The sequence below is a fragment of the Phytophthora infestans genome, genomic scaffold, assembly GCF_000142945.1.
Source record: "Phytophthora infestans T30-4 supercont1.50 genomic scaffold, whole genome shotgun sequence".
In the NCBI taxonomy this organism is placed as follows: domain Eukaryota; phylum Oomycota; class Peronosporomycetes; order Peronosporales; family Peronosporaceae; genus Phytophthora; species Phytophthora infestans.
Genome location: NW_003303709.1, coordinates 604272 through 628338, shown reverse-complemented (window position 1 = coordinate 628338; position 24067 = coordinate 604272). Strand labels below are relative to the sequence as shown.

The following is a 24067-nucleotide window of genomic DNA, read 5'->3' as shown; positions in this document are numbered from 1 at the left end:
ACCCTGTGCAGCAAGTAAGCGGATCGGGTCTAAACTCGAAACCCCGTTGTGTACTACTTAAAGTACTGTTTGGGAATCAGAATGCCTTCCGTAGCTCGATATCGGTACGTGTAACAGCCCGAACAATGGATCTCAAAAGCACTCATTTAGAGCCCTTAATCACGTCGACACCACTGTAGGAAAATGTGTGTCTGCGAGTGATGGACGAAAAAATGGAGGAGGGCATCAGATCAGTTTTAAAGTGGTGCATTAGTAAAAGCTTTTGTGAGCAAAGTGCATCGCTGATGGTTTGGACAGTAAGGATGAAGGTGGCAATCGAATGATACTGTATTCGATATCGCTACCCACACTTTAGGCCACATCTCGTGGGCCACGAGATGTGGCCCTAAAGTGTCAACCTTCCTCCGCCACAAAGTCTACGTAGCAGTCAGCGTACCAGTACTAAATAAGCCGGACTGATTTCCAAAAGTATACTTCGAAAGTAACCGGTATGTGTGTCGCAGGGCTTAAAAAATAATTTAATATCATTATCATGGGTATTATATTTACGAAACTACTGATTATTGCTTAAGCGCATATGGAATTATATATGTTGCAGTTTTTGAAAAGAGAAAATTTCTAAAGATATTTAATATCTCTTGATTTACAGAAAATATGGTAAACATCTATTAATTGCAAGAGCTGCTGTATCTTCTGAACGGAATTATTTATAATTGCAATCTGGAGATTATAATCCTTATTATCGAGCGAATTTTTCGGCAGCATAAATATAGATTTTATTTTCCATGCCCGGTGTATATTTTTGGCGGACCAGTTTCCTGCAGGCCCGCTAGCATGACGGTGACCATGCTGCTCGCCACGGTAGTTGTCGGGCTGATTGGTTCTTCGCTGGCACAAGTGGCAGGTTTAATCTCGCTCAAGCTATACGCGACTCCATTGCCAGCAAATTTTGAAGTGTTTGAGGCTGTAAAGGGCCTTCAACTGCGGTTGTACTTGGAAGGTACTGATGCGAAATTTGTTCGAGTGACGCCTACAAGTGCTGGAGTGCGTTTTGAACCAAGTTTCGTGGTTTTCAGCTCAAGTGTTTCGGTTGTAAGTGGCATCACTGCTCGTGCAATGTCCACCGGAGATATGACGATCGACTACGTTGCTACACTGGAAGGAAACATTTCTACAAGCTCTGTATTGTTTTCGCAATCGGTCACAGTTTTATCATTTCCTATCGGGTATTCCGTGGATTCCATGGAGTGGAATGGAGTAGTCTTACAACGTGATTCTTTCGATAACGCAACGTCTCTCACGTCTTCATTTTGGAGTCGACAACAGCACGGATATCCCAGCAGTGCGTGCGGGTCTTTTGACGGAACGAACGCGTTGTTCTTTACGTCTCTGGGTGATCGATTGGCACTCACTTCGCCTTTACAACTGGAAGGTTTCCATGGTAAAATGCATTTCTATCACGTGTACGGTTTTGAAACAATTCAAAGATACGACGCACAGGGCGACAACCGCGTTGCGTGTGAGATGACAGACCTGAATGAAGAAGTTCGATTCGGGTATTTACCAGTGAGTGCTGCTTCTCATAATATCAGCTCATGGAAAGAGATCTTGGAGATCCCACTTCCTACTTCTCGAAGTAGTAACTTCTCTTTCTACTCTGTGATTCTACCCCAACTATCAATGCATCAAGCCTCGCAGTTCTTCTGGATGCAGAAGAATCACTCAAGTTTTCCTATCGATGTTGCTACTGGAGTAACGAGAGATGAAGTGATTGCTGCGGAAAATGACCAAACAAGTATGCAAGGGCAATTGGGGAGTCAGGAACGAGAACTCTGGACATATAGAAACATGTTTGATCAATGGGCTATCGACAATGTGCGGCTTGAAGTGCGCTTAAACGTGCCCCACTTTTCCTTTATACCAAGTGCTAGATTCAACAGTAGCAGTGGAGTTGGAGTGGGTGGAATTGATGTTCTCGTGGCTTCCCCAGTTCCTGGAAGTTGGGTAGAGTTCACAACAGGAGATGGTGCTCAGGCCTTCCCAGTATGTAACACACCTGGGCATTACAACAATGCCACGGTCTCTCTTAGTACAAGTGGCTACGTCCATGCTGCAGCATGTCTACTAGTCAACGGGCTACTGGTCAGCAGCTACCCCGTGCGCTCGTCTCGATTTTTGGTTCAAGCAATTGAGCCAACTATCACTAGTGTACTGGATACGTCAACGAGCGTCGATACGTGGACTCTTAGCGTCAAGTGCACAAATTGCACATCCATGAGATATACTGTCGTACCTCTTGAAGAAAATACCACAGCATCTTCATTTGTACCCAGTTGCGTATTTGGCACCAAAATTTTATCCACAACTGGAGAGGTCAAGGTGACGTTCAATGCAAAGATTCGAGTGGTGGCGTGTGGGACCGATTTACTCCCCAGCAAGCTCGTGGAATCTAAAAATCTTGTCGCTCATCCTCGTATACCTACCTTCAAATACGAACTTCCAGCGACAACTGTCACAGGATTCATGAACCTCACAATTTCCCCACCAACTGCCACCGATCAGTTGTTCGGTGTGGCTTACTCGGTCGTAAAATCTGACAAAGACTTGCCGACGTGCAGTAGTTCAATATCTTCTGGAGAGATCAATCTGGTTGTGAAAGTTTACGATGTGGTTCGAGCAGTAACCTGCTGTGTCGGTGTGGTATGTGCTGATAGTACCGTAGTGACTTGGGGGCCAGTAAGTGCTCAAGCTGTGAAGCCAACCTACACTACTGCCTGTAGTGCTATCAAACCGCAAACTTTAATCGTGCAATTAGCTGCAGTGACGGACAACGCTACTCTACGGTATCAGGTATTAACGACAGGTGCACACGTAACTTTGACCTGCTCATCGGGGTCTCTCTATACACAACCTGTGGAAATTTATACTGGAACAGTCCAAGTTGTCGCAGTGAGTTGTTTAGATGGCCTCAAGATGAGTGACTACACGGAAATAGTCATTTCTCTGGAAAAATGCTGCTCGGGACGTACTGCATACACTTTCGAATCCTGCGCACATGTTCTTGTTATGGAGGATGATTTCGCGAAATGTCCCGGTGACGGTGGAGCTGGGAACGTCCAAACCAACACCAACTGGCAGCCAATCACAAGTCAGTGGGGAGAGGGAAATGTCAATGGAGGTATGCACTCGGACAATGTGCGCTGTGTGACAGAAACTATCCTGGGCAAGCGAGTGCTGGAGCTGACAGCAAACGGGGATTTGTATGCTGGAGTTGCTCCAGTAGGAAAGACGATGACAAATGACGGGTCTTTACGGGACCGTACTACGGACGATCGATTCACGGAATGGGCGTTGGATGGGATAACTCCACTACCTTGCAGCTCTCTTGAGCCCTGCAAGTCTCGTCGCGTTGGTGCTGCTGTCAAAACTATCTTGAAACAGAATTCTGGCGTTTTGGTTATGCGGATGAAGCCATGTTCAGCTTTTGGAACTCTTACGCAGGTTTGGTGGGGGGATTATGAAGATGTCGAAGAGAAAGACAAGATCCCTTTTCTGCCACTTTGGAAATCTGCGTTGTACCAGGCGAAAACCAATTCTGATATTCCTTTTACACTAACTTCACCACAACCTGTTGGCGACACGTATACCGAGGTTGTAATGCAGTGGGACGCCAGCTCTGCCCGTACAAACCTATACATGGATGGTCAGCTTGTACTGAAGCAGATTGGTACGAATAGTAAATCCGACGCGAACAGTTCATTATCAATTGGCGTATGGTTTCCGAATGCTGTAGCTGGTGAACCTTTCTTCCCAATGTGCCACGCGTATGTGGACAAAGTTGAAGTTTTTGATCTTCAGATCACAGGAGGAAGATGGTGCGATTTTGAAGAGCTTACGGTGGATGCTATTTCTTGTACTAAGGATGCCGATTGCGAGAATTGGGTGGAGCTTCATTGCTTTATGGATATTTACGAGGCAATTTGTACGACTGATCGCTATAGCGATACTGACGACAGGAGTTCTACCAGAGGATTCTGCCAGTTTCGGCTACAACCAACGACTCCGACGAGTGTGTCGAGCTCAGCAATGACCTCTCGAGAGCTCGAGATACAATGGGAAGAGGAGGAAGACCCGAGGCGCATTTGATGAACTTCGTCGCGCTAAGGGCAAAATTTCAATATTACAACTGTGAATTGCCTCCTATTTCTGTACTCACGGTAGACCAGCTATAAACGGATTTCTGTGCTCGATACATTTCGAACGGAGTACCCGGTACTACGTTTTTCAGAAAATTGCTCTTAAATGACAGGAACCGTTTCAACAGTATCACTGGTTTCTTAGGAACTGGATAAAGGCATCAAACAGGGTGAAGCAGCCTCGCGTAATTCAGAGTTTAATGAATCCGTGCTAGTGCTTAAAACTGTAAGCGCTTCATAGGCTGGCTTGAGCATGACCTAATTAGCTAGACTTAGAGCCATGTTGGTGCTCTCTTGATCATGCAGGGCGCTACTTTGGTGAAAATGTTGCCGACGCTGCTGTGGCTTTCAGGATCTGCGCGACATTCATCCCCTTTTAAATTTATACACTGCGTAGTGGTAATGAAAAGCCCTTGGTTTTTTGCCGCAAAAAAATTAGAAAGGTCATACATGTACAAACGAACCAGATTAGTGATGAAACAGACCGGTTTTGGACAGATTCTTTGTTCCAGAAAAATATTTGCTTTGCAATTTGAGCCAGTAGTTTCACAAAAGCAGGAAAGTGAAAGATTCCATAATAATTTTGTGGATGAAACTAAAAAATGATATTTTTTTAAAAGAAAAATCTGTTATCTAGCTACACAAAGCTTTTATAAGCGCGGCAAAGCGCTCGTAAATGCCAAAGCTCGGTTTACCCAGTCCACTAATGTCACCGACGTAGCGTTCGGAAATCGAAGATCTTGCTTGTAATTCTCTGCTAAACCAAGCGTGTCTGAGACCGGGTATTGTATAGCGTATACCGGTACTTCGATTTAGTATTCTTAATAGCTAATGCTGCTCGGGTAGTAGTTGTAACCAAATATTAATACTTATTGTTAATTGGGCTAGTATCACAGGCTAACTAATCAGATATTTATATTTGAAGAAAAATCTGCAACGTCACAGTGTTCCTCAAGTTACTGCCACTAAAAGTAAGCTGCTGGACCGAAGCGCACCATGACGTCGCCATCGCTGCCGTGGGGGCGACTAGTGCTGCTCACCAAAACGCAGAGAGGCTCCCTGCCAGGTCACTACGACCTGTCCCGCTCCAAACACTGTATTGGTCGCGTTGCAAAACGCTGCGACATCCATATCCCCAAACACTTCATCAGTGCACTGGTACTGTTTCAACTCCAGTGACCTGATATGTTAAAAAAAATTGACAAGCTTACTGATAACACACATCGTTTTCATGAAGCACTGCATCATCCGACTGCAGGGCAAGGACAGTTGCGGACAACCTGAAGTAGATATTGAGGATCTGAGGTAGATTAGCTGATGGAAGTTCATTATACCACCAACGTTTATTCTAACATTTACAATGCTGCTACCAGCCGCAACGGCGTCTGGGTTAATATCCAAAAGGTAGGGGCTCGCAGAAAAACACAGCTGAAACGGGGTTATGTGATTCACTTTACCGCCCCTGACACCACAGGTTAGATATCTGCTATGTATTATTTTATTTAGAACAGTGTTGAACGCGTCTGTATAATTGTTAGATGTGTCGGAACTCGCGTATAAACTCGAGATCTTGTAGGTGTGGAAAATGTACAAATATTAGGATAGTTTTTTTTAAATATTGCCTTTGCAGGTCCTGCGACGAGCTAGACGCACGATCTACCGCGGACGAAATACCGAGGAGCGGTCGCACGCGTAAGCGTGCTCATGAAGAATTGCAGTGTACCCAGAGCCCCACAAAGATTACACATTCGCCTCCACTTCCTCGGCCAGTGAAGAAATTGCGCCACGCAATTAATAGCCAGAAGACGAGTCGAGAAGAAAACGAGCCAGTCGGTGAGCCAGCAAGTGAGCTAGGTAATACCCCTACCACCCAACACTCAAGTGGGCCATCGACCAGGACTGCTGGTGAGAGATGTCATCGTGTTCATGTGCCGGCTGCGGAAAGTAAACTCGTCGAACTTGAAAAAAAGCACGACCAGCTGATCGGAATTTTTACTAAAAATGCTCTTGCTCTGGACGAAAAGTCCAAGCAACTGGAGCAAGCGCAGAAGGAGTTGGAGGCTTTGCGGGAAGAAAACGAGACGCTGAAAAAGTCATTCGAACAGTGAAGGACGAAGCATGCAATTGATTGGCTTAAATATTTGCCAACACATTACTGATTGAATGTTTTTTTGTCGTTATCCTTATTTCTACCAGCTACTGGTTGTGGTAAAATAGGCAACGGCTTCATTTATCATATTTTCCTTGTGATATCGTTCGTTTACATGTACTTGTCGTTGCATCCAAACCTCCTCTTAAGAAATACAAAGCTCACGATCCCATTATGCCCTGCTTATTGGAAGTGATTTCACCCGTAGATTTTATTCCTTAGTCCTTATTGGCCAATCACTTTTTTCGGAAGGTGTAGGTGGCTTTCACAAACAAAAATCTTTCCCATCCACTGTGTTTTTACTCCTAGTTTTTGATACATTTACCAAAAAAGGACGTTTTGATTGAGGGTCCCAAACTGAGCATGGGAAATAAAATGTGTTATTATGCTGCTGAAAAAATCACTCGATAATAAGGATTAAAACACCAGATTTCAACTATAAATAATTCTGAACATAAATACAGTAGCTATTGCAATTAATAAGCTGTTACCCTTTTTTCAGTACGTTTTTAAATCTTGAGTTATTTATCTTTTCAAATCTGCAGCTGTAGTATTTCAAATACGCCTTTAAGCAATAATCAGTAATTTCGTGAATATTATATCTATTTTAATAATATTATATTATTTTTCCCATGCACAGTCATACTTTTGACAATCAGTCCGGCTTATTTAGTATTGGTACGCTGACTGCTACATACTTTTGTGGCAGAGGGAGGGGGGGGGTTATAGCACAAAAAGTGAAGTTCTAAGGTCGACACTTCATGGCCATATCTCGTAGGTAGCGATATCGAATACAGAATCATTCGAATGCCACTTCCATCCTCGGTGTCCAAGCCATCAGCGATGCACTTTGCTCACAAATGCTTTTACTAATGTGACCACTTTAAAACTGATCATGGTTGATGCCCTACTCCATTTTTACGTCCATCACTCGCAGACACACATTTTCCTACAGTGGTGTCGACGTTATTAAGGGCTCTAAATGAGTGCTGTTGAGATCCATTGTTCGAGCTGTTACACGTACCGATATCGAGCTACGGAAGGCATTCTGATTCCAGAACAATACTATAAGTAGTACACAACGGGGTTTCGAGTTTAAACCCGATCCGCTTACTTGCTGCACAGTGTGCAGTCAACACGTTCTGACTTCGGCACTCACTAAATCATTTACCGACATACCGGTTTATTTTGGACACATTTTTGCTACTTGTACAGGTACACGTCACAACGTCATACAGCCTCTGACATTTCCGGGCGCTTAGCAATGAATCAAAGAACCAATCAGACATTCGTATTTAGAGAAAATTCTGAGTGACATACCGGTAATGTCGCTGGTATTTGTATCCGCGGGTTCACTTTTGAAATAATTGCTGGGCGATCGCGATGTCGTCGCCACCTTCGCCGGCGTCGAAGCTACTTCCCTGGGGACGACTCGTGCTGCTCGCCAAAAAGAAGGGCGAGGCTCTGCCTGACCTCTTCGACTTGTCTCGCTCCATGCACCGCATCGGCCGCGTACCCAATCGCTCTGATCTCATCATCCCCAAGAAATACATCAGTACCCTCGTGTGTACAATCCGTAGCTCCTCCATCACGCTGTGTCTAACTCGCTGTCTATTGTACACAGCACTGCATCATCCGACTACATGGTAAAGACAATCGTGGAGAACCAATAGTGGATATCGAGGACGCGAGGTAAAACAAAAAAAAACAGGAACTTGTTCCGTCAACAATAATCATTCTAACTTGCTTGTGAGGAAGTCGCTACGGTCTCTGGGTAAATCGCAAAAAAGTCGGGATCCGCAGGAAGGTGCAACTGAAGAAAGGTTATGTGATTCACTTCGCGGACCCCGACACGACAGGTTTGTAGCCAAGCTGCTTGTGCTGGGAGTTTTTTTACAATGTTTCTAACACAACCTCGTCTACTGAACTGCCAGAAGTGTCGGAACTCGCATACAAATTTGAGATATTGTACGTGCCACTTACATTTTTAATTTCTGAATAATCACTTAAGTAAATATTGGTCTTTCAGGCCCAGTGGACTAACGAAAAAGAACGAGGAACTTCATGCCCAACTGAGCGCGGATGAAAAGTCTGTGGCTGGTCGCACTCGCAAGCGTGTCCATGAAGAGCTCCAGGCTACGCAGAGTCCTACCAAGGTGGTTGTGTCGCCTCCACGTCCTCGGCCAGTGAAGAAATTGCGACGGGTTACCATAACTCAACAGCTGAGTCAAGAAGAGGACGTCAGTGAGCCAGATACTGAGCCAAGTAACACATCTGCCACGCAACAGGCAGCTTCGTCAAGTGGCACGTCGACCATAGCTGCTGGTAAGAGGCGACGTCGCGCCGCTGTCCCAGCTCCAGACAGCAAACTCGCCGAGAAGCACGATGAGCTATTGGTGCTGTTTGCTGAGAATTCTCTCACCCTGAAAAGGCAGTCCAAGCAACTGGAGCAGGCGCAACAGGAGCTGGAGACTTTGCGGAAAGAACACGAGGCGATGAAAAAGACCCGTGAGGACGAGGTAAAGAAGGTCAAGGAGCAAGCTGCTACTGATCGGGCCAAGAAAGATGCAGAGACCAAGCAGAAACTGGACGAGATTCGTCACGAACGCGACGTTTTGAAGAAGACACTCCACCAAATTTTGGACCAGAACTCCAACGTGCGACCTGTAGTCGAACTGACTGCTGAGGTAATTTTCTCTTATTGCTATTTTCTAAATGTGTGCGCATTTCTAATTACTGTCATTTTTCAGCTTGAAAAATTGAAGCGTCAAATCAAAGCTGGGCATGACGAGCTGGCTTTCCAGAACCGACAGCGAAGTCTCTCTCAGACGTAAGTTTGTGTTGCTTTAACAGTTAAGTCTGCTGTATTGAAACGTTGTTGCTTGGATCGTAGGACCCCTCCTTCTAAGAAACAACTCGTTCAGCTTGAAAGGTGGACACAGGAAATTCAACGGCGTCAGGCAGAACAAGAAATGTCAATTCGGTTGGTACAGCAACTGGCCAAACACATTAAAGGCTCGGCAGTGCAAGCCAACACACAAGCCAACTTGTCGGGGTCCAGCGAGTCGCAAGACTCGATAGATGCTGCACATCCACGCAGCGATCGCCGCAACTCGCAGCTGTCGAATGAGCAATCCGAAATATCGCCGAGTGACGTCCCGCTCACGGTCGATGCAGCTGACGAAGAGACGAAGAGCGGCGATGCTGCGCAAGGACCTCCGTTGTTCACCATTTTTGGAGCACGCAGCTCGACGGCAGACTCCAATAGCAGTGAAAGCAAACCCGCCACTCTGTCCAAACCGCAGTTTTTTCGTACGCAAGGTGTGAGAAGTACGGAGAGCAACGAGAGCAAGACGCAGGAAGGTGCTGGAGATGAGACAAAGGGCAACGAGTAAAAGTTTTGCTCTGAAAAAACTCAAAATATAGATACCATGACTTTTTGAGTACAATTGTGGCAACTGCTCCGCAACTATTGTAATACTATGTATATTGTAATACAATAGTTGCGGAGCACTTGCCACAATTGTTTTTATCATGTTTGTGGCGAGGCAGACTGCATCGGGTGACAGGACATCGCACCGAACGAGGACGAAACCATCTCAAGACGCCGTGTTCGAGTTGAATACGTATCTTGACACAAGAGACTTCGTTGGAGCTCTAACACTTCTACGAGTTTTAGGACGACAAATTAGTGAGCAAGCATCTGCTCAAAATGTGAAAGATCTTGCGTCGTGGCGCTTGAATACGTGGTGGGAAGCGTATTGTCATTTTCATAGTGGGAATTTTGGCGCGGCATTGTCACATTTCGAGCAGTTAATCGAAGCTGGAGAAGCCACTGCAACAGACCTAAAGAGTTGGCGACTGAGTCGTGCCTGTTGCTTGTTCTATCTGCAAAACTTCGAGGACGCCGAGCACACAGCTCTGAGCAGTTCTCGAAGTGCTTTGTGCAACCGGCTGCTCTTCCTCCTAGCGCACAAGCGACAACACAGCGAACAGACTTTGCTGGATCGATATCAACAGCTTTCTCGAGATTCGGTCGAAGACCAATTAGCAATAGCAGCAGCGAGCTTTACGCAGAATAATTTTCAGGAGGCTGCTGAGATTTACAAGAGGTTACTCGCTTCAAGTAAAGGCAGTCAAGAGGGCGGCTCAGCTCTGCATGTGTATCTAGCACTGTGTTACTTCCGTCTGGGGTACGACGATGTTGCTCTCGAGCTGCTGGCAGTGTATCTAGTTGGCCACCCAGATAGCTTCTTCGCAACTAACATAAAAGCGAGCTGCAACTACCGTCTGTTTAACGCACGGGAGGCAAAATTGATTCTCGATGACTACGTGAAGCGATTCCCCAATCACCCCAGTGCTCAAGAAGCTCTCGCCTTGACAGTAAGCTCGACACGTTCGGAGTCGTCGATTACCGATGTGATGCAGCATAATCTCGCCATTTTCCGTGTGTCAGATAGAGACACGAATGGTACCGAGAATCAAGGTATAGCGGCTGAAGGGATCTTGAGTTCCTTAGTGGGGCATCTCGATGAGGCCCAGCTGAACTTGGTGTTGCTTCATCTTAAACGTCGCGAATACCACAAAGCATTTGCGTTGATGGAAGATATAGAGCCACAGACTACAGCCGAACGTGCAATTAAAGGAGTTTTGCATGCAGTAATTGGGGAACAAACTCACTCCAAGGAGCACATTTTTCTAGCTGAGAAATACTTCCATGTTGCGGGGTCTTCGTCTGATGATTGTGACACGATTCCTGGTCGCCAGTGTATGGCATCGTACTTTATACTGCGAAGGGAATTCAGCGATGCAAATGTGTATTTGAGCTCCATTGCAACGTATTTAAGTACTGATGATGCCTTCAATTGGAACTACGGAGTGGCTTTGGCCGCGACAGGTGCCTATCGTGAAGCGGAGGAAGTGTTACTGCGAGTTCAAAACCCAAAGTTACGAACTCAGTTGGTATTTTGTGGTTGGCTGTCGCGTTGCTATATCCATGTGGACCGTGCTGCTCAGGCGTGGGAAATTTACCTCAAAACTGAAAATTCACAGATTGCATTTGCACTTCTCAAGCTGATCGCTAATGACTGCTACAAGACGCAACAGTTTTACTACTCCGCTAAAGCTTTCGACGTGTTAGAGAGGTTAGATCCCGATCCGAAGTACTGGGAAGGTAAACGAGGGGCTTGTTTAGGATTCTTCCGACAAGTTGCTACAGGACAAGAAGATTTAAGTGGTGGAACTCTTACGCATCGATGCGATGAGATTCTCAAACGTTTGGGTAGCTCGAAAAACGTACTGGAAGCGACAAAACTCGTGGCTGTCATACAAAAGTGGACATTGTCCTTCCTGTCCATAGGCAACTTTTGAACAGTGTTGCAACTCAAATATTACAAGTTCACTTCACATTTCTGCAGCCACAAAGTACTACAGTAGTCTACAGCGCCACGTTCGTTTTGCTCTTGAAACTTTTCTTAGGAGCACGAGGCGTATCGGTTGGCATCATCGGTGTGGCAGCTGCACGCGAAGTCCCTCCTCCAGTGTACGCACTAGCGATCGTGTCTTCCTTTGGGGTGTAGATACTTCGTCTCGTCGAGGAACCTCGTAGATAAGTGGGCAGCCAATGCAACGCTGTGTCCGCCAAGTCGAGCATGCGGGACACCACCGCCACGTACAGGACTCCCGCCATCGAGTTAAATGTCGTACCACAAGTCGGCAAATTGCACAATGACTAGGAAAACTTGCAATCACTTGCATTTGCCACTATTTTGCTGGCAATATCAACGGGTGATACAATATCACTGATATTCCATGAAGACAAAACCCGCTGTTTTCGCAAGTTGAAGTGGCCTTCAACTTGTTTTCATCCAATCACAGCTCATTAGCACTCCAAGGAACGATGACTGTCCACCGCGAAGAATGGGAGACGCTAGTTGTGGCGGCGGAGCTGGTGGCGACGCTGTGCACGTCGTTCTGGTTGATAACACGTCGCTCTGGTCGCGTGGACGCGCGTCCTCTCTCTAGCGAGCCCGCTGCCTTGCTACAGCCTCGCAGTTGCTGGTCGTTGCGAGCTTTGCTGGCGTTTAGAGCCGCGGCGACGACCTTCTTCGTGCTGATCCAAGTATGGGACGTGTATCGCTCTAGAGGTCGCTGTCTGGCCTTCTACACGTCGTGGAACTTTATTCTTCAGGGCACATACTTCTTGGGGGCTGCATGGCGCACCAGAAGCCACTTACAACGTCGCTTAGACGAGAGAACGGCGAGTTACACGGCCCTAGTGGACGATAGCGATGATGGAACCGGCAGCCCCTTTGCCCGACGAAGGAGGATTATTAGAGGAAGTGGTCTACACTGGATCGACCTGGAGTTGCTATTGGACGTTTGCTTAGCCGCGTCGCTGCTCATCTGCGTCGTGGTGTGGACGGTATTGTACCCGTATGCAGTCAAGATCGGCCACCCCGAGACGATCTTGAACGGAGTGAGTTACTGCCAACATGGCGCGAATGTAATATTGCTACAAATTGACTTCTTGGCTACAAGACACCTGGTATCAAGAGATGCGTTGCCTCTTATTATGGGTTGGCCGTCAGTATACGCTGTCTTTGCTTGGATTGTTCATAGCACGGTGGCTAAAGGCTTTTGGCCTTATCCATTCCTCAAGCTGGATACGCCATGGGCTCCATTTTGGTATGGCGGGCTATTGGCTGCACACATCATGGCACTGATGCTGGCAATGCTGCTGTCAAAGGCCAAGCACAAGCAGCAGAGAACGGTATCGTTCGCAGACCAAGTCGAAGTTTAAGTGCATGACTAATAAGGATATTTTACAGCTCTGCCGTACTACGAAAATGTCAAAACTCGGCTTCAAGACACAATCTTGACCTCGATCAGCTCGCCACCTTCCAAGTCGTAGTCCTGGTAATACAACAAATAGTGACTTAGTAAGCTGGTGGCGGAGATGCAGTAACGTTATGTAACCATACGGCACTCACCTTGAAGGTTTGTGATGCTACCATTTTCTCTCCGTCGATCATAAGCGATATACTGGACACTTCACACTCTTTCTCCTTTGCGATCTTAGTCAGTAAAACTTGAACCTTTGAGGTCTAGAAAAAAAAGAATAAATACCTCCTTTTTCCGACATTCACTCGCTTCAATTAGACACACGTACCTGGACAACTTGGTGGGTAAGTGGGTCGCCTTTTGCGTATCGGAGTTGAATGTCAATAGTCCGCGACTGCGGCTGTGAGGCCACGTGGTTGTTGACTGTAACCGAGATCTCGTCATTGTCGATCAGTCCGTAGAAATTAAGCTTTTCATTCAGCTCAAGATCTTGGCCTTGTATGCTCATAGCGACATCGTCTGGATTGGCGATGCGATGTCGTTGGCAGTAGCTCCCGTGAAGCTTTGCGACAGTCGCCGTCTGTGAAGAAGTAGAAGATAAAAACGTTAACGTGGCAGATGGTACACAACCAGGTACCAGGTGTACGTACCGAATCGATCTTAAAGACTTCCGATCGCTTGCCAAATACCACGAGGCGCAAGCGCAGATACTTCTTCTTGTTGGCCTCGTTCTGCTGGGAAAAGTCCACCTTGGCTTCAATGATGTCGCCTGTATCCAGATCCTCACTAGCCGGACTCCCCGTTACTGGCAAAGTCTCACCATCAAGCGCCATCTTGACAGCTGATCGCGGTAGTCCATGCAGCTCGCAAAAACTCGTGTATAACTGGTCAAAAGTCTCTTTCTGAAGACGATTATGGCCCTGTTAAAATCCACTTAACGAGAGCAATAGCACAGTTTAAACTTGCGTACCTTGTAGATGGGAATCTCATCTACAGCACCACCATTGGAGCGGATATGTAGAATGATCCGGGGGCCTTTGTCGACAACTGGGGCAACAGGAACGACTGGGGCAACCTCGTCGCTCTCATCGTCGGATTCCGAGTCCAGTGAGATCACTTCTATGTTGTTCACAGTCGTCTGTCGTTTGGTAGTCGACACCTTGTTCAAAATGGCTCGCGTCTGGTTCAGCACCTTGTCTTTTTCCAGTTTCTGGCGGATCTCTTGCTCCAATCGTTCTTTCCTTAAACGTTCCGCCTCGCGTTCCTTGGGTGTGTACAAATCGTCGTCTTCGTCACTGTCGTCCATTAGCTTTCTCCCTGCAATAACACCAGCTCTGTTGGTCTCATACGACATAGTCACACTATGTCACGACATCGTCACCTGCTCGTGTCGGGCTCTTGCCATTATTGGCCTGTGCCGGCGACGCGCTTTGTCGCCTTTTCTTCGTAGGCGTTTCCAGTATTGCAAATCCCTCAAAGTCCTCGTCGTCGTCTCCTTCGTCGGATGAGGACGAGAGCGACACTGCACAATGTAGAAGAGCACAACAATAGGTTTTTGAGCGGGTGATACACGTTCTCGAGAGTGATGTAGATGGTGATCGAGGTATCAATGTACAGATAATCGTCGGTAGAATGCGACGCACCCATCATCTGACGCTTCTTGTTGCGTTCCAGCGCGCTGTAGAGCTTCACCGCATCCTCATCCGAGCTCATGCTGGTGGAACTGTCTGGTGTAATAAAGATGATGACCCCCTGTCCTCTTATTCGCTAAAACCTTTAAAATCAGCATTTTAACCAATCGTAAACGAATAAATTGACTGGAGCACTTTGAAGCGTCATAATCCTCATTGCTCGCTCTTCTTGTTGTCATGGAGCCGTCGCTGTTTAAGAGCAAGAAGCGCAGTCGCGATGTCGACGCCGAGAAGACCGCGGAAGATAATGCATCCTCGTCTTCTTCATCCGCTGAAAGCAGCAGCGAAAGTGATAGCGAGGACGACGAGGTGGAGAACGCAATGTTCCGTCCCGCCCCCAAACAGGAGAAGTCGGATGAAAACGAGGCTGAATCCGAGCCAGCGCAAAGCGAGCAAGAAAACGAACATGCTGACGACTCATCGTCCGAGGAAGAAGCTGCAGCTCTTGTGAAGAAGGAGAAGCAAAAGAAGAAGAATAAAGAGCAGCCGCAGGAACAGGATGAAGAGCTTAAAGACGAGATCGACCGCAAGACGGAAGCCACTGTCTACGTGGAAGGAATCCCGTACAAAGCGAGTGAAGGAGACATAGTGACACACTTTTCATCCTGCGGTACAGTGCGTGAGGTGCGCATGCCGCGTTACCAGGACTCGGGCAAGCCTCGTGGCTATGCTCACGTGGTGTTTGACGACGAAGCAGCATTGGAGAAGGCGCTGGAGTTGGACGGACAGTACTTGTTCAACCGCTATCTGTCGATCCGTAGAGCGGAAGCTCCACGTGCTGTCGAGATGGCACTGAAGGAGAAAACCCAGAACGCTACGAAGAAGGCCGTCAAGGGATGTCGTACGGTGTACATCAAGCAGCTCCCGTATGAGGTCGAAGAGGACACGATTCGCCAAGCGTTGGCTTCGTGTGGTACTATTACCAGTGTGCGTTTGCCTATCTGGAACCACACCAAGAAGCTCAAAGGCTTTGGATACGTCGAGTTCTCAAGCGAGGACGAAGCGCTGGCTGCTGCTCGTCGCAGTGGCATGAAGATCGGCGACCGCATGGTGTTGATCAGTCTGGATGTTGCTGGCAGCGCACCGAAGGCTAGCTTCCGTCAACGTGACGGTCAGTACTGGAATAAGGGCGAGGAGGCTAAGAAATCTCTGGCCAAGAAGATCAGCGAGAAGCAGCAACGCCAATCTGCCAACAAGAAGCGGAAGACCAAGTAGGTCTGCGCTACCAATCCTGTGCATAAGAATAGAGCTATATACACGTCACATCTTGATCCATCAACACTGTGTTCATATCTAAAGAGCAACGGGCAAGCCCCGCACCTCCTATTACTGCAGATTATGCATCTACGTGGTCCTCTTGTCGTCGTCTTTTCCTAGGCCGTGAAGGCGATGCGCTTGGCCGAGAGGTCGATGACGTCAAAGTTGCGAAAGCCACGGACGCCCACCGTGTGTTGTACCTGGTCGAACCAGCGCACGAGGTTGGAAAACTGGTCACGCTGAGCTGGTGAGAGGGTTTTCAAGGCGGCGTGGAGCGTGTAGAAGAGCGCAGCGTCCGCGAGTGTCACCCGGCTGGCTGCAAGGTAAGTTTTCTGCTGCAGCGAAGACTCCAGCACTTGCCAGTGTGTGGGTGCAGCAGCGGGAGGACAACGCTGGATGCCACGTGCGAAATTGAGCCACATGGCAACCTGTGCACGCTCCAAGGGCGTCTGACCCACCAGTTCGTGCTCGCGATCAGCCAAGCGCGCGAGGTACTTGGCGATCGTGGAGGGCTCATACAGCTCCGTGTTCTTGCCCAGACGCACACGCAGACGTCCAGAGGCGGCTGACCCCAAGTTCACACCACAGAAGCGCGCCACGAAGCGTACGAACTCGGCATCCGCCGACTGGTCCAGCGACACCGACATTCTATCAACTGGAAGTGATGACAGGGAGCCACCTTACTTGATGTGTCAAACATAAACCTAGGAAGCCCTAGTTTAAAAATGGTGAGTGATGGTCTAGTTGGTGTTCGCCACAAATGGGTTGATTTTTTGAAATGCAATGACGATCGTCATTTTCGGATTGATACGCTTTGTGACAATGGCAGGACGGAGCTTTGTGGACATCGGAGCGAACTTGACAAGCGGCCAGTTCCGTCGAGACCTGCCGCAAGTGTTGCATAGAGCCAAGCAGACAGGTGTAGAGACCATCGTCATCACGGGTACCAGCGTGTCCGAGAGCCGCTCCGCTCTACAACTGGCCAAGCATCATACTGCATCTTCAGGTGTAGCGCTATTCTCGACTGTCGGGGTACATCCACACGACGCCAAGAGCTTCAATGAGAGCTCCACTATCGCTGAGATGCGGTCGATCATAACAGGCGAAGACGGACACCTCGTAGTGGCTGTGGGCGAGTGCGGACTCGATTTTAACCGCGACTACAGTCCCCGAGACGCCCAGGTGAAGGCATTCAGGGATCAAGTCGCTCTGGCCTGTGAGCTTAAGATGCCTCTGTTTGTACACGAGAGAGAAGCTCACGAAGCGTTGGTGGAGGTGCTCCAGCCTTTTCTAGACAGCAGAACATTGCCACCAACAGTGATCCATTGCTTCACAGGACAAGAGAGCGAGTTGCGGAAGTATCTTGACATGGGATTTTACATTGGCCTTACAGGTTTCTTGTGTATGGAATCTCGGGGACTGGTAGTGAAGAATATGGTGCCTAGACTTCCAATTGATCGTCTTATGATTGAGACCGACGCGCCATATATGTACCCGTATAGTGAGGGAAGACAGAAGAAACGTGCACGTTGTGAACCAAAGGATGTCGCAGCTGTAGCGCAGACACTGGCACGTTGTTACGGTATCACGGAGGATGAAGTGGCGCACACTACGACGGAAAATGCGAGACGTTTCTTTCGACTACGTGACCAACAAGAGAGTGGAGAGAAGACCGAGTCACAGGCGGAAAACCAGGAAATTGAAGGCTCTATCGTACTCAACGGTGGTGATGGAGAAGGTGGAGGACAATTGCTACGTATTGCGACGGCTTTGGCTGCTGTGACGCGACGTGTTGTGCGTGTACATTCCATCCGTGCGAACCGAAAAGCTCCAGGCTTAAGGAGCCAACATTTAAGTACAATCGAGCTCGTGGCTGCCTTATCAGCTGGTGGAGAGCTGTCCGGTGCTCGGTTAAACTCGACGGATCTCACTTTTGATGCACGATCGGCGCTACTGAGTGCATCTAAAGGTGAAGCCTTCAATGGAGCCTCACGTACCGGTGGTAGTATTTCACTGATGCTCCAAGGTGCATTGCCAGTCTTGGCTTTCCGTGACAACTCGACGCAGTTGAACTTACGTGGTGGCACACACGTCGGCTTTAGCCCGACAATCGACTTCATGCAGCTTCCTCTTTGCAGTCTCCTATCACGATTTGGACTCGTGTACAACGTGGAAGTATCCAAGCGAATGTTCTTCTCTGGAGGTGGCCCCAGTGGCCAAGTGCAAGTTTCAGTGAACTCTATTGGTCAGAAGACGCTGCAAGCTATCGACTTAACCGAGTCGTCTACCTCTGTGCGTAAAATATTCCTCCGAGTGACAACATTTGGCTCATCAGCGAACGAGAACATGGCTGAACACTACGCAAGTGCGTTGCAACTAGCCATCCGCAGGGCATTCAGTGAAGAACTTGTGATAGAAGTGGAATGTATCGTAGAAACCACAACAGCTACCAACCAGAAGAAGACTCTTAAGTTCCGTAAACCCAAGGAGAAGACGGCTGTGTCTGCTCTAGTCGTGCTGGAAACTGCGACCGACGGCGTGATCGCGCTTGACCGTACAGTTAATGTGAACGAGTCCACTGCCAGTATTCTGGCGGACCAGATGAGCTCAAAGATCACCGAGTACGTCCAGAGTGGCGTCTGTGTTGATGAACATCTCGCCGATAACGTCGTCGTGTTTATGGCATTGGCACAAGGCACTTCTCGTCTTCGAGTGCCATGCAAAGCGCAACGCACGTCACAGCACTTGGAGACGGCGTTGGAGATTGCATCTCGCCTTACGGGGGCTACGTATCGCCTTGTAGAGGAAGAAACGACTGCTATTCTCGAAGTTCACGGTGTAGGTTATCATCGTTAAGACGGTAGCGAAGCGGCGTTAATTAACGGCATGCATTTACTAATGAAAGAAGGTCCGGAAGAGTTGGCGGTGAGTTCTCGTCGCAAGAGCGATGCTTTGGCTAGTCGAGCGAGTCGAGTGAGTCTTCAATGGTCGGTGCCTTCGCTGGAAGGCAAGCCACCGAGTGCTCGTGGCGGCCACTCCGCTGTACTAGCTGGGACGCATTTGCTGATCTTTGGAGGCCACTACTTCGGTAGTGCAGGAGGGTTTGTCTATTTGAACGATCTGCATCGCTTAGATCTCGAAACTTCGTCGTGGGCTGAGGTGATTTTTCCAAAGGACCAACCACGTCGACGAGAGGAAGGCGAAGCTGATGCCGTTGTGCTACCAGCGCCACGATACGGACACTCAGCGATCCTTCTGAACGAGAATGAACGCATGTTCGTGTTCGGAGGGCGTGGCGCACAAGGTGAAGCCTTCCGTGACATGTTTTTCTTCGATCTGAACGCTATGGCGTGGCTACAAGTACAGTGGACGACAGACTGTCCTGCTGGACGCTATGGACATGCAGTGGCGTCGGTAGATGACGAGAAAATGTTCGTCTTTGGTGGATGGGACGGCAAGAAGAGCATGAACGACCTCTGGGTCTTTGACTCGACTACGTTCACTTGGCGTCGCCCCAAATGCTCGGGTAAACCACCCAACCCACGTCAAAATCTGTCCATGGTAGGGCTCTCCAGCAACGAAGACACCTCTCCCAGTCTCCTTCTGTATGGAGGATACACCGTGCTACCCGACACGTTGCCTGTGTATAACAAAGACGTGTACGTGTTCGACGTTGCCGCGATGGCTTGGAGTCGTCCCAGACTTGTAGGGGAATACCCACCCGGAACTTTCGGTCAGTCGTTGAACCTCGCAGGCGCTGGTAGTGGAGCTGAGCTAGCAGTGATGCTTGGTGGATGGTCCGGTACGGAGCGTACGCCGCTGTTCATGGGAGACAAGCAAGTCCGTGAACTTGTTCGACAAGAAAGTCGAGAGCAGCGTCTTGTTAATAGCAACAATCAACGAGAAGAGAAACGCAAGAAACGAGAACGCAAGAAACAACACGAACGAGACCTTTGCACTACTTCCTCGTACACTCGAGTACTGGATGTCCACAACATGGAGTGGCATCGCGTAGCAGCAAACGGCGTAGCCGTAGCAAACCGGTATGGCCACACGTCGACACTTGTTGGTCCTCATCTCTTCCTCTTCGGGGGCTGGGACGGCAATCGAGCACTAAGTCAACTCATCGTAGGCGAACTCTCCATCGCTCCGGAACCAGAACTCAGTGAGGATTTCTCTGTGATGCGCTAAGGGCAATCAACACTCGACATTGTCTTTGACTTCTATAGTGTCTATTATTGTCTACTCCAGACGATCGATAGCAGCCGTAATGTCATCGATAAAGTCTCCAAGCGGCTTAGCGCCATGCACTTGGTTGTCCCGTGTGCGGATGTTGACTTCTCCCGACGCCTGTTCCTTGTCGCCTACAACGAGAATGTAGTTGTAGCCTGCCACTTGAGCCTCGCGTATACGTTTGTTCAGTGTCTTGCTGCCGTCTTGCACGTCTACATACAGACCACGTGCAGTAGCGTTCTGTAGTGTACTCGCGACTTCATATGCGTACTCACGATGTGCCTCAGCAATCGGCAAGACCGCCACTTGTCGAGGACTGAGCCACAGAGGCCACTTGCCACCCGTGTGCTCGATTAGGATGGCCATCATGCGCTCAATCGACCCAAGGACCGCGCGATGGATGATGATGGGCGTGTGAGCTTCACCATCAGCGCCGTCGTACTCGAGCTCAAAGTTTATTGGCAGTTGGAAGTCCAGTTGGATCGTGCCACATTGATGTTGTCGCTGCAAAGCATCCGTCACTACGATATCGATCTTGGGGCCGTAGAAGGCACCGTCACCTTCGTTCACCGTCCAGGGCTGGCCAAAGTCATCCAGAGCCAAACGTAGTTGATCCTCCGCGTCATCCCAGAGCTCCAGGTCGCCCATATATTTCTCCGGACGTGTCGAAAGACGTAGGTTAAACTTAAAGTCGAAGATACCGTACACGTGCTTGATAAAGTCCAGAGCAAGCGACATCTCCGACTGCACTTGAGCAGCAGTACAGAAGATGTGAGCGTCGTCTTGATGGAAGCGTCGAACGCGCGTGAGGCCCGTCAAAGCGCCAGATGCCTCGTTACGATGAAGCGCCGAGAAGTCCGCGAGACGCACTGGAAGTTCTCGGTACGAGTACTTCTTCGCCTCGCGGAACAACAAACAGTGTCCGGGGCAGTTCATGGGCTTCAATCCGAACTGATCGTACTCTTCTTCGCCGTGTGAATGCGTGTGTCCATGCTCTTCACACGCGTCGTCCGTGGCAATACCCTGAGAGACCATAAACATGTCGTCATGGTAGTTCTGGAGGTGACCGGACGTCTCCCATAGTTCCTTCTTGAAAATCAACGGCGTGATGACTTCGTCGTATCCGCGACGACGGTATTCTCTGCGGATAAAGTCGGCCAGTGTGTTGAACACTCGAGTACCGTGGGGCAGGAAGAAGGACGAGCCAGGACTGAGTGGGTGGAACATGAAGAGCTGCTGAGCTCGACCAATGAGACGGTGATCGCGCTTCTTGGCTTCTTCTTGCAGATGACGCCACTCCTTAAGCTGTGTGTTGTTAGGGAACGAGATAGCGTACACACGCTGCAGCAACTCCTTGCCTTCCCAGTGGGACGCTCCACATCTCGTGATCTCGAAAGATGACAGCATTCCTAGTAGAATAAAAAATGTTAGCTAATATACTTTTCACTCTATGTAGAGAACATAGATGTAATATCTGTCAACGTGTAGCTCGTTAACACTCACTACGAGAGTGGAGAGTCGTTCATTGACAGAGTTTTTCTATAGGACCCAGTGATAAATAAATAGCCAAGAGAGCAGATACTTAACTCTCCACTGCTCTCTTGTAATGTGGCACACAACAGTCCAAAATGTAGTCAATACACAATGCACGTACCCGTGTGAGGGACGTGAGGACCACGACACAAGTCGATGAGTGGGCCACAGCGGTAGAGTGAGATGGCCTCACCCTCTGGAATCTTATGCAGCATGTCTCTTTTGAAGTCCGAGTAAGCGAAGAGTTTATCTGCGAACTCACGCGTCACCTGGAGTCGTTCGAAAGGTTGTCGGGCCTTGACGATCTTCTTAATACTGCGAGAAAGCTCGTCGAAGTCCGTCTCGGACACTGTAAGTCCGTCCTGCAAGAACATTTCGTAGAAGAAACCTCCTTCCTTAAGTGGCGGGCCATCAGTCAGTCGGATTTTGTCCTGATACTTGTCTTCGAGTGCTTGGCCAAGCACATGGGCCGAGGAGTGCCAGAAAACGCTCTTGCCTTCGTCACTCGAGAAGCTGCAATCAACTTACAGTTAGAGAACATATTGCAAACACTTGAAGAGAAGTAATACGTTATCATACTCGAGCAATTGGAGCGTTCCCGGCTGAAGTGGCGCACGCAGGTCGAGGATCTCGCCCGTGTCCTGGTTCTTGGATGCCAGTGCTTTAAACTTGGGCAGTCCCAGCTCGTGCATCTGTTTGAGCACGTCGATGGACGTGGAGGCGCCTGCGATGCCGCTAAAAGCGAAGGTATCTCCCGTCGGAGATTGCACAGCCAATTCTAGCGGCTCGGCTCGGCTCAAAGCGGCTTGAAGCGCCTGCTCCTGAGCAGCCTGTTGTCGCTCCAGCTCCTGCGTCCAATGAGCAATACGGTCATCGCGTATGGGGACCGTGGCTAGCCCCGCACGCGGCTGATGCAATGAGCGCAGAAGTCTCAGACGCCGGCACCGCACACTTCGAGACAACATCTTGAGCAATGACGTGCAATTCGTTTTGATTGGTGGAGAAGGTCATTTCAATGATGCTTTTGGTTGACCTTTTACTTTTTTTCTGAGCCAAAAACTGAAACTGCACATTTATGCCTAAAATTTGCTCAGTATGGGACAGAACTCCTTCGTACTGTACAGTGGGTACAGAAAGTCTACGTCCAACGTCTCCTTGAGCACGTTGGCCCACGGCGTTTGGTCCCTGGCGGTATTTAGATTGGTTACTATGCATGATATGAATGCCTGACGTGAAGACTTTCCAACAAACTATCATTTGACCAGATTAACAGAAGCTGTTAGAAGTTGAGCCCACTCAAACAAAAAAGAAGTAAAATTATGGCAAAAGAATGAAAGTCTATTTTGTTATTCTCAACTTTTAGGAGCTGCTGTTAACACTTTTGCATTCCATGTTGTAGTAGTAGCCATACGAACACTATCTGAAGCTTTCACGCACCTTTAGTACTTCGTGTGACCCCCTCGGTTGTCTTTAACTTGAAGTAGGCGCTTCGTCATGGAGTGGTAAAGATCTTGAACGGTTTTCGGCTCGATATCGTACCAAAACTCCTGGATTTTCTGTTTCAAGTCGTCCACACTTGACGCAGGTGGGTTGGACAGTTCTTGCTTGACTCTTACCTTGTGCCAGTCATGGCAAAACGCAGAATGAGTGGCTTGGACGTTGACTTTTTTGTCCTCTTTTTTCCCACTTGCCCCATAACCTGCGATGCAAATATCGTCTCGTCAAAGTGAAAATAGCTTCTGATTCGCTCCAGTCTGCGCTTTTCGATGATATTTTGCATTGATTGGCTGGATCAATACACTACTCAAAACTTCAGGATTTGATCTCGCCAGCTGTTTGGACGTAGACTTTCTGTACCACTGTACAAAGGATTGGTAAAACATGTATTGGTATTAATACATGTATGCCTTAAAGGCATTGCCTTTCTTCACAAAATCCGAAAAGAAGCACATATTCTAATATAAATATTAAACACCATTGTTAGTAGTTGCAACACAGAAACAAAGGAGCAAACCGCCTATGCAAAAGAATTCGCAACCGATGCATGCAATCCATGCTACGATCTTACTATAGCATTTAAGAAACAAACCCAACGCTTTTCACTGTCTAAACATATACACATCACCCTTCTTCTACAATGGCAGAGAGCGGCGCGGGTCGTCGTG

The 24067-nt window shown here is 48.4% G+C and overlaps 10 protein-coding genes across 10 annotated transcripts; 7 read left to right on the top strand and 3 right to left on the bottom strand.

Annotated features, from left to right (window-relative positions):
• Positions 1 to 846: 846 nt before the first annotated feature.
• On the top strand, positions 847 to 4146 carry PITG_17162 (uncharacterized protein; the record flags this gene model as incomplete). The annotated part of the gene is made up of 1 exon (XM_002897009.1): positions 847 to 4146. One exon carries the CDS (start codon positions 847 to 849, stop codon positions 4144 to 4146), a length of 3300 nt encoding a protein of 1099 aa, XP_002897055.1.
• Positions 4147 to 7728: 3582 nt separating this feature from the next.
• PITG_17161 (uncharacterized protein) lies at positions 7729 to 9792 on the top strand (the record flags this gene model as incomplete). Its single annotated transcript, XM_002897008.1, has 7 exons — positions 7729 to 7908; positions 7970 to 7991; positions 8100 to 8204; positions 8280 to 8313; positions 8375 to 9032; positions 9096 to 9175; positions 9239 to 9792. 7 exons carry the CDS (start codon positions 7729 to 7731, stop codon positions 9738 to 9740), a joined length of 1581 nt encoding a protein of 526 aa, XP_002897054.1.
• Positions 9793 to 9879: 87 nt separating this feature from the next.
• PITG_17160 (uncharacterized protein) lies at positions 9880 to 11715 on the top strand (the record flags this gene model as incomplete). The annotated part of the gene is made up of 1 exon (XM_002897007.1): positions 9880 to 11715. One exon carries the CDS (start codon positions 9880 to 9882, stop codon positions 11713 to 11715), a length of 1836 nt encoding a protein of 611 aa, XP_002897053.1.
• Positions 11716 to 12244: 529 nt separating this feature from the next.
• On the top strand, positions 12245 to 13147 carry PITG_17159 (uncharacterized protein; the record flags this gene model as incomplete). The annotated part of the gene is made up of 1 exon (XM_002897006.1): positions 12245 to 13147. One exon carries the CDS (start codon positions 12245 to 12247, stop codon positions 13145 to 13147), a length of 903 nt encoding a protein of 300 aa, XP_002897052.1.
• A 351-nt stretch (positions 13148 to 13498) lies between these two features.
• On the bottom strand, positions 13499 to 14913 carry PITG_17158 (uncharacterized protein; the record flags this gene model as incomplete). Its single annotated transcript, XM_002897005.1, has 4 exons — positions 13499 to 13768; positions 13839 to 14090; positions 14159 to 14505; positions 14570 to 14913. 3 exons carry the CDS (start codon positions 14492 to 14494, stop codon positions 13499 to 13501), a joined length of 858 nt encoding a protein of 285 aa, XP_002897051.1.
• Positions 14914 to 15056: 143 nt separating this feature from the next.
• PITG_17157 (uncharacterized protein) lies at positions 15057 to 16144 on the top strand (the record flags this gene model as incomplete). The annotated part of the gene is made up of 2 exons (XM_002897004.1): positions 15057 to 15207; positions 15385 to 16144. 2 exons carry the CDS (start codon positions 15057 to 15059, stop codon positions 16092 to 16094), a joined length of 861 nt encoding a protein of 286 aa, XP_002897050.1.
• Positions 16145 to 16175: 31 nt separating this feature from the next.
• On the bottom strand, positions 16176 to 16798 carry PITG_17156 (uncharacterized protein; the record flags this gene model as incomplete). Its single annotated transcript, XM_002897003.1, has 1 exon — positions 16176 to 16798. The coding sequence occupies one exon, from the start codon at positions 16781 to 16783 to the stop codon at positions 16253 to 16255; it is 531 nt and encodes a 176-aa protein (XP_002897049.1).
• Positions 16799 to 16958: 160 nt separating this feature from the next.
• PITG_17155 (RNA 3'-terminal phosphate cyclase, putative) lies at positions 16959 to 18992 on the top strand (the record flags this gene model as incomplete). The annotated part of the gene is made up of 5 exons (XM_002897002.1): positions 16959 to 17168; positions 17220 to 17561; positions 17610 to 17735; positions 17832 to 18501; positions 18556 to 18992. The coding sequence occupies 5 exons, from the start codon at positions 16959 to 16961 to the stop codon at positions 18990 to 18992; spliced, it is 1785 nt and encodes a 594-aa protein (XP_002897048.1).
• A 42-nt stretch (positions 18993 to 19034) lies between these two features.
• Positions 19035 to 20327, top strand: PITG_17154 (uncharacterized protein; the record flags this gene model as incomplete). Its single annotated transcript, XM_002897001.1, has 1 exon — positions 19035 to 20327. One exon carries the CDS (start codon positions 19035 to 19037, stop codon positions 20325 to 20327), a length of 1293 nt encoding a protein of 430 aa, XP_002897047.1.
• A 51-nt stretch (positions 20328 to 20378) lies between these two features.
• On the bottom strand, positions 20379 to 22867 carry PITG_17153 (threonyl-tRNA synthetase; the record flags this gene model as incomplete). Its single annotated transcript, XM_002897000.1, has 3 exons — positions 20379 to 21778; positions 22024 to 22415; positions 22482 to 22867. The coding sequence occupies 3 exons, from the start codon at positions 22865 to 22867 to the stop codon at positions 20379 to 20381; spliced, it is 2178 nt and encodes a 725-aa protein (XP_002897046.1).
• Positions 22868 to 24067: the final 1200 nt, after the last annotated feature.